The sequence below is a fragment of the Stomoxys calcitrans genome, chromosome 3, assembly GCF_963082655.1.
Source record: "Stomoxys calcitrans chromosome 3, idStoCalc2.1, whole genome shotgun sequence".
Lineage (NCBI taxonomy): Eukaryota > Metazoa > Arthropoda > Insecta > Diptera > Muscidae > Stomoxys > Stomoxys calcitrans.
Window position 1 is genome coordinate 116,081,228 of NC_081554.1, and position 9,114 is coordinate 116,090,341.

Sequence of the window (9,114 nt, forward strand, 5' to 3'; positions counted from 1 at the left end):
CACAGCTACCAACCGGCGGTATATACACGTTGTATATCTCTATCTCGGCAGTACCAGACCTGACTGCTACCCCCCTACATTCCATGTAAGGGTCACTAGCGGCAAGCGCAGGCGAGATAGGTCTATACTGCACGGAATGGTGTATAACCAAGGCCAATCCCCCACCTCCATTCCTTGAGCGATCCTTACGTAGCACATTGTAGCCGTGACAACTGTGCAAGCTGCAGGTGTTAGTCAGCTTTGTCTCCTGGATCGCTGCGACCGATATGCTTTTCCGACTCATAAAATCTACAATCTCATCAATCTTGCCTCGCAGTCCATTGCAGTTTAACTGCAAGAACGATACACTTCCCGCCACTGGCCTGGCAATAGTAGGGCTAGGGTGCTGTCGTTGCATAAATTGCCGTACGGGAGAGGTCGGGGGGGTCACATAGTCCGACGACGAGGACGCCGAAGGCGACGACGGCGACGCTTGTGACCCACTGCTGGCTATGTTCGCACAGCACCTAGCGACATAGCCAGTATGACTATACTCCCGTAGCGAAGTTAGGCCAGAGCAAGAACGGAAGTGTACCCACTCCAAGCACCGGTTACACCTCACGTCCCTCAGCTGTCTTGGCTACTGGTGAGAGTAGGGAGATCGGTCTGCACGACTCCCTCTTACTCAGATCCGCCAAAAGTGACTGAGGTCCTGTCGTCCCGTCTACCGGGGTTCGAGAGTGACTAAACAGTTGACCAAAACTTGCCTAAACAGGTACCTGAGTTACATTGCTCCAAGTGTTCCAGCCAAAAATTCCGCTTATGTTCGTTGACTACCCTGTTAATTTCCAGATTCAGCTCGCTGATTCTGGGGTTAGTGGGGTCCGTGCAACGAATCCCATTACACTCGTCTGCGAATATCACTGCCAGCGCTGGCCGCACTTGGGGTATTCGACCGTCTGGTATAAAGCGAGCGGATGCTGCGTTAATGGTTTCTCGGACTTTCCTCTGGGCAACTAGCACATCCGAGGAAGGTGGCAGTTCGCTGAAGCTGCGATTGGTGTACTCTCTGAAGCCAGCCCAATCGGCCTTCTTCTGTCGATGGTGAGTATTATGGGGAGGTGGTCTGACCCCAAAGAGATGACGGCTTGCAAAATACGTCAGTCAGGAGGTCAGGAGATGCAATGGAAATGTCTGGCGAGCCGCTGCACCTTCTCGTAACCCTAGTAAGAGCATCCTCATTCACCGTCCAAACGTGGAGCTTTCAATCTGCACTGCCAAAGCAACGCTGGTCGTTACCTAGGTGAGAATGACCAACCTTACAACCCCTTATGTCGGGGTGGTTAGCTTGGCCATTAATTGGGACAGAGCTACCAACCGGCGGTATATACACGTTGTATAGCTCTATCTCGAAAGTACCGGACCTGACTGCTATCCATGTGGGTGCGTGCGAGATTAGTCTTTTTTGCACGGAATGGTGTATCACGAAGGCCAATCCCCCATCTCCATTCCTTGAGCTATCGTTACGTAGCACATTGTATCCGTGACAACTTGGCAAGCTGCAGGTGTTGGTCAGCTTTGACTCTTGGATCGCTGCGACCAATATGTTCTTCCGACTCAACAAATTTACAATCTCGTCGATCTTGCCACAGAGACCATTGCAGTTGAGTTGCAAAATTATACACTTTCCGGCACTTTGGGTCTTGTAAAAACACACGAATGTGCCTGGGAAAAGTGCTCCAACCAAGTGGATGGATACAATAAACTGGCACTGGTATTCTATCCAGAACGTTTGAGTTTAAATCGTGATTGCGCTGCTGCAATTATTGAACAATGGAACATTTTTCTACTGAATGGAACATTTTTCTACTGAACGTTTGAATGATATATTTTCAGATGTGAACAGGACATAACGCATGATAATGATTTACCTTCATCGACGTTCTCAAGAATAATCGATTAAAATCGTCATCGATGATTTTCGACAACGAACAAACGTGGTGTTGGTTTTTATTTTGTGTTTCATAAATCTTGACAAGTAAACTGTAACTGCTTAAACTCAAAATTAAGAAAAAGGCGTCCAACACGTATTATGGTGGTATCCAAAAGATGCAAGATATGTACGATCATCGAGCCGGAAAACATGCCGATTACCGGAGAATATTTTGGAAGGGTTATTCCAGAAGTTATTGAGAATATCATTGGAATTGAGGTTTGTTTGTATTCCGGAACAATGTCTACGTTTGCTCAATAAATTTTTATATTTACAGCTAGATCGCCGAAAAATTGTCGATGTTCTTATCTGCCAGCAATGTACAATTCAAATGGTGCACACGGAGTCTGTCGTCAAAAGGTTGCGTAAATCCATGTTGAGGTTGGCCAAATCGTCCCCCAAAATAACCACAAAACCCCACTCAAAAGCATCCATGAAGAAGCCTAGCAGTACAAGCAAAGCGAAAACACACCTTGGGACATCGATTTCAGACACCCAATTGACATCAAATGGAAAATCTGTTGCATTTAAAAAGATATTCGACGAAACTGTACAATTAGAAGATATCACTGCCGCTCAAAACAAGAAAAATGTAAAACGAAAGTTAGATGACTCCGAATTCATTGATGCAATGATCATAACGAATGAACAAAAGTCCAAACGTAAACAAACGCCTATTGTTGAAGATTGTGTTCCCAATACAATAGAAGAGTCTGGTGATGAAAATAACCAAACCTTGGAACAGTCTATTGCACAAAGTCTTTTACCTGATTTGAATTTCTCTACAACCAGCCAAAATGATAGACCAAAAAAAACAAAAGAACTCAATTGTGTTCTTTGTGGAAAGAAATTTGGCGAAAAAAGTACTTTGCGAGAACACATAGAGACAAAACATATGGGAGAAAAACTAAAAGAATGCCCTAACTGTTCAATGCAATTTCGATCGTTACAGAAGTACGATTCGCATGTATTTGGTGAAAAGTGTAAAGGCACATTGCATCCTTGTCAGTTTGAAAACTGCCATCGACGATTTAAAAATGTTTTTAAAATGGAGGCTCACATGAGAGAAAAACATTTGGCTGTAAATGAGAAGGAATATGTATAGGATGTATTTTTGGAAAATGGAATTGTTTTCCATTTGAATGGAATTGTTTTCTGGCTGGCCATTGCGAATGAAAGATACTTTAGTACAATATCGAAAAAATTTATCAATATGCTAATGGTAGTCGTAGGCAAACAATCAATAAATTTTATTTTGGCCTTTTAACGACTTTGTGGGGTGCGTGTTGTAATTTCTAACATGTATAGTTACGTAAAAATTATGTACGTTAATATACATTAAATTTTTTAACAACGAGAGCTTCGTGGATTTTATTCTAAATTAGTAAATACAAGATAAGAAGTTTTGTTAGTGTTGTTTTTATCAAAAAAAAGAAAATAATTGGAAAACGAAACACATTTAAAAACACTTTAATTTCAATAAAATAAATATAAAAACCAGTAAGGAAAGAAAATTTGGGCGAAGCCGACTATATAATACCCTACACCACTAATTCTATGCAGTTAATGGACGATATATGTATATGAAACATGAATAAATTTGGTCAGATTTTAATCTTGCTTGTCTATGCCGTCTGGATGGGGTTGAATGGAGGGTAGGTAGAGGTTAAACAGTGCCGGAGATATCAGAGAGAGTGACTTAACAGTAGACCACAGCTTGCCTAAATCACATTGTTCCAAGTGTTCTAGCCACAAATTCCGCCTATGTTCGTTGACTACTGGGCTGGGATTAGTGGGTCCTTACAACGAATTCCATGACGATCGTCTGCGAGTACCACTGCCTGTGCCGGAAAATTGGGCCGCACTTGGGGTATTCGACCGGCTGGTATAAAGCGAGCGGCTGCTGCGTTAATGATGTCGCTCAGAGTGCACTACCTGTCAACGAGTTTTGGTTGTATGCATATAATATAGTTAAGAACCATGATATAAATAATTACCAGGTATGTACCGTAAACAGATGAGTAAAATTTTTCTCGCGAAGTGTACTAAATGTCAACGAGTTTTGCTTGCGTTTATGTATTATAGTTAAGAATCATACAACACACAAACAACGAAACATGGCGGGAACTAGTAACATACACCGAATCAGTACTGCACTAATTACTGATTTTGACAGATAGTCCACTTAATATTTTGTTGTTGGGCGAGTTCCACTACCTGTAAATGAACATATCTTGTTAAAAACTATAACACACACAAACAACGAAAAATGGCACGAACTAGTAACATACACAAAATCAGAGTTGCACTAATCACTGATTTTGACGGATAGTACACTCAATATTTTGTTGTTTGTCCATACAGACAAGCCCGCTTCAATTAACGTATTGGAAGTGAACATTGAAGCATTAACTCGTGAGATACCGACCGAAATGTCGAAAAGAGTATGCCAAAAATGGACTGATCGGATGGACAATTTGAGGCGCAACATTTGCATGAAATAATCTTCAAACATTAACATGTATGGGCCGTACTATCGATTCAAATAAAAATTTCATGAATTTTATGTGTGTTTTTTTTTTGAAAAACTTTCCTACAGTTCCTAAAATATCGCCCTTTTAAAAATATAATAAAAAAATTAAATTTTTTGTTGAGATTAAAAACACACTTCTAATTTTCTTTATATTTTTTTGTCTAGTACGCTACTTTGTGCCTGTATGTGATAGAAGCTAGACATATATTTAACTTATTCGCGCTTCTTTTTGCGCTACATATGCGGCAAAGGGAACACAATATTAGTCAATACACAATTTATACTATTGAATAACAATATAATTAGTACAATTAAAAATATGTTCAGCGTATCCCTTCTTTAGCAATCAATTGCCGTGATACAAAAAATTTCGAATTTCTATGTCAAAAATAATTGAAGCAATTAACACCTTGTTTGAAAAGGTTTTTGTATGTCAATACTATGTTTAATCGGTCAAATTTAGGTCTATATTTTTCTGTGTACGGAGACGGCCACCTCTATCATAGGCATTGCTCGACGATCCCAAAAACCATGGATAAGCAACGAAACTATAGAGGAAATAAAACACCGGAAACGTCTACGCAACGCTCTGGTACGGGCAAAATCAAGTATAGCAAAAACCACAGCGAGGACTAAATATCGCGTTCTCTGTGCTGGTCAAACACCTAGTTCGCAAAAATAAGCGACTATATTAATATGCTGACAAGCCAAAAATGCAGCTAAAATTGGGAACATGCGTGGTGTTTACGAGCCAATAAAACAAATGAGCGGTAACAACATAAGGCCTACGGCAATAATAAAAGATGAGGACGGATCGGAATTAACAACACCCGAACAGAAATTAATACGATAGCGGGGTTTCTTCAGCTCCGAAGGATCAGCAACAGAGGACGCAATCTCGACCATCCTAATCCTCCTGTGCGCCAAAACCCACGCAAGTATATATTAACAGCCCTACCCACCTGCGAAGAAACTCAAGCTGTTCTGGTCTCAATCAAAAAAGGTTAATCAGCCGGCCCCGACAATATACCTGCTGATCTGTTGCGGTATGGGACACACTTATGACATAATTACCAGGTAGTGTACTGTATACAGCTGAGTACGTTTTTTTCTCGCGAGTGCACTATCTGTCAACAAGTTTGGGTTGTGTGTGAGTATTATAGTTGAGAACCATAACACACACAAACAACGAAAAATGGCGCGAACTAGTCACATACACAAAATCAGGGTTGCACTAATCACTGATTTTGACAGATAGTGCGCAGTTTTGAGAACTTCAATGCGGGAGCTGTATCGCGTGACATAATTACCAGGTTAGGTTAGGTTGAAAAGAGGGTGCAGATATAAATCCGCCCCATGCCACTATGGATATACACCTAAGCCAGTAATCGGTTTGTTGTGCGCTCTAAAAACTATAAAGGAACCTCTAAAAGAAAATTTTAAGTTAGGAATTCCGTGGTACTTACAAAATTATTAATTGTTTTCAATACCACTCCCCTAAGTTGGTTCATGTCTGATATTGTGTCTCCACCGGGCAATGACAAAGGAAATGCTCCAACGTCTCATCATCTTCTCTGTATGTCCTACACATGCTAGTACTTGCTGCACCGATTTTATATAAGTGAGCTCGTAGTCCTATGTGTTTCGTAATGATACCATCCTCCCCCTCCTTCTTGCTTCCTTTCAGTAATAGCCTCGTCTTGTCACGATCTGGATCCTCCATAGGATTTTCGCCGTCCTATCGACCGTTTTGCTGTTCCACAATATTGCCTGCGCATTCGTCGTCCACTCCCTTAACTCGGACTGCGTCGACCCGAAAGGCTTAGGGTTAACCAAGTTTATTAACGGCAGTCCTCTGGTCTTCGCCGCCAAATTGTCTGCCCTTTCATTTCCCCTTACACCGTTATGGCCCTGCCCCAAACGATGCGTGTTTTGCCATCCTCAGAGAAGGTGTTCATCTCATTCTTATACTGCAAGACTGTTCATGACCTTACCGTCCTGGTTGTTATTGCCCTTATGGCAATTTTACTGTCCGTAAAAATGTCCACACTCGACGTCCTCGCGTTAGCCCCGACACCACTTCACGCATTCCGTGATCGCCCGGATCTCCGCCTGCAGGGTCGTATTATGGTCAGGCAGTCTAAAATAGATCTCAGTCCCTGGGTTCTCAATGTAAATCCTCAGGCTCACTCTGTCCTCTAGCTTTGCTCCATCCGTGTAACATGATCTTCCAGATGGCAATACTAGGGTTCCGTCAATCAAAGACTGTGCCGATGGTATCTGTGCCTCGCACTCGACTTCAAGGTTCATCTCAGGTATCCGATCGGAAACCTCTTCCCTTCCTTCCAGGTTTCCTATCGTCGCCTCGATTATACCGCGATGGTATGAGCTGCTCCCATCCTCAATCCATTCTCTTATCGCCTTAAGTTTCATAGCCGCAGTGGCTGTCTCACACTTAATCTGTATGTCAATGGATCGGATATCTAGAATAGTCTCCAGTGCCCTATTGGGTATGGTCCTCATCGCTCCGCCTATGCCAAGACAACATGACAGGTAGTATACCAAGCCATAATAACCAGATAGTATACCGTAAATTGCTGAGTACAATTTTTTCACGCTGCACTATCTGTCAACGAGTTTTGGTTGTGTGTGTGTATTATAGTTTAAAAAAGTTTCAGTCCGCTTCAACGGAAACGAGATCTGACCTTTCGGGATCGATAATGGTGTGAAGCATGGTTGCATCCTATCGCCGACGCTATTTGTATACCCTCTACCATAGGATGGAGTTATACTTAGTTCGTCATTCCGTTTGTAATACCTCGAAATATGCGTCTAAGACCCCATAAAATATATATATTCTTGATCCTCCTGATATTTAAAGTCGATGTCACAATGTCCGTCGGTCTGTATGTCGAAATCGCGCTAACTCAGAAAGGAGCAAAGCTAGGCGCTTGAAATGGGATTGTAAATGGACCAAATCGGTCCATGTTTTGATATAGCTGCCATATAAACTGATTTCGGGTCTTGACTTCCAACAACTGTGCTAAGTATGGTTCAAATCGGTTCATAACCTGATATAGCTGCCATATAAATCGATCTCCTGATTAGACCTCTTGAACTTCTAGAGCGCGCAATACTTATCAGATTTGGTTGAAATTGATATGACTTCCAACTAATGTTCCAATTTGGTTGAAATTTTGCATAGATCGTTTTGGTACAACTTCCAACATGAATGGTCTAAATCAGTTAACAACCTGCTAAAGCCTGAATTTGTCTGAAGTTTTGGAGGTTGTATTTTTCTATGACATCTAGCAGCCATGATAAGTATGGTCCATATCGGTCAATAACTTGATGTTGCTCATATATATATTGAAAAAGTCATTCAAAGAACTTGACAAATGCGATCCATGGTCAATGGATTCGGTCCGGCCGAACTTAGCACGCTTTACTTGTTTATTTGATTAAACTCCGTATTTGAGGCAGCTAATGCTGAGGTACCCTATGGCATACGATGGGGCATAAACGACTTCCTTGGAGACATCGACTACGTGGATGACATTTCCTGAAGCAAATTTGGTTTGTTTTCTCTTTTACAATGTCTTTTTCTACTGACCTTTACAACTCAGGCCTTTCTTTCTTACTGGTTTATAAAAGTTTATGTAAATGATTGATATTCATAATTACAAAAATTTCGATATAGTTAGTTGCATTATTAAACATAAACACATATAGGACGGCAACAGGGATATTAACCTAATCATACAAGTAAGTATATTTACACTTTTCTGTCTTACTGTGGTGTTTCGTGCGAACAAAATTGTCACAACTTCCGACTCTGGCTCTAATGAATAAGTCCTACAATCGCAGCTGGATCGACTCCGAATGCCGCAACTTGGTCCCACTGGTTGATATGGTTGTACTGTACTGACAAAAAAACAGTACAAGTGAATTTATCAATAATTAACTAAACACTTATTATATTATTAATTTAACACTTATATATTTTCAACTTGATGTTCAACTTCTCCTATGTTAGAGCTGATCGGTGTGTATTGTATAGTTGTCCAAACGAAAAAGAACATGTGCACGCTTACGTTCCCTCAAATAAGTCACATTTCAGTAAAAATGAAATGACTGGAAAAATATCTTTCTGGAAAAATGCTCACACTCTGACTCTCTCATGGCAACCCCTCTCTCGAAAGTGACAGACCCTGGCCGTTCAGATACAACCCTGTTCTACCTTTTTGATAGAACGTTCACACCAACTGTCATCATATAAAAGCGGCAATGTAAATATAAAGATAAAGTAAGTAGTGGCAAAATTAATAAAAATAAAAAAAAAAACTTGCCATTACACATTATTGAAATGGAAGTATTTCTTCCGTTGAGACTCATGCGCCTCTCATTGGAGTGAGTCAATGACATTCAATCTATTTTCTGTTTATTTGTTTTTTATATTTGCTTTGTAAGACTTTAGGTAGGCACTTGATAATAATTTAGGTTTGAAATTTTTTAAAAACCGAATAACATAAGTAGATGGTAGAACGTCCAAATCGCTTAGTAATGTTAAAATTGAATATTTCTTTGGAGTGACTCAGGATTCACTGAA

At 40.8% G+C, this 9,114-nt stretch overlaps 1 protein-coding gene and 1 long non-coding RNA gene across 3 annotated transcripts; one reads left to right on the forward strand and one right to left on the reverse strand.

Annotated features, from left to right (window-relative positions):
• The first annotated feature begins 1,935 nt into the window (after positions 1 to 1,935).
• On the forward strand, positions 1,936 to 3,587 carry LOC106083279 (zinc finger protein indra). 2 transcript variants are annotated; one of them, XM_013246194.2, is made up of 2 exons: positions 1,936 to 2,191; positions 2,254 to 3,587. In XM_013246194.2, the coding sequence occupies exon 2, from the start codon at positions 2,304 to 2,306 to the stop codon at positions 3,075 to 3,077; it is 774 nt and encodes a 257-aa protein (XP_013101648.2). In that variant the 5' UTR covers positions 1,936 to 2,191; positions 2,254 to 2,303; the 3' UTR covers positions 3,078 to 3,587. The 2 variants fall into 2 exon arrangements, with proteins under 2 accessions (XP_013101648.2, XP_013101647.2); XM_013246193.2 differs by having other exon boundaries at positions 1,937 to 2,191; positions 2,250 to 3,587.
• LOC106083281 (uncharacterized) lies at positions 3,414 to 8,569 on the reverse strand. Its single transcript, XR_009397654.1, has 3 exons — positions 8,300 to 8,569; positions 3,970 to 4,189; positions 3,414 to 3,907 (listed from the first exon to the last, which is right to left on the reverse strand). It is a non-coding gene; the product is annotated as an uncharacterized LOC106083281 (long non-coding RNA).
• Positions 8,570 to 9,114: the final 545 nt, after the last annotated feature.

Excerpts from the sequence above, each read along its gene's own strand:
- LOC106083279 (XM_013246193.2), top strand. The coding sequence starts at position 2,072 with ATGGTGGTATCCAAAAGATGCAAGATATGTACGATCATCGAGCCGGAA. Across the intron at positions 2,192-2,249 it reads AGAATATCATTGGAATTGAG|CTAGATCGCCGAAAAATTGT; the intron begins GTTTGTTTGTAT and ends TTATATTTACAG.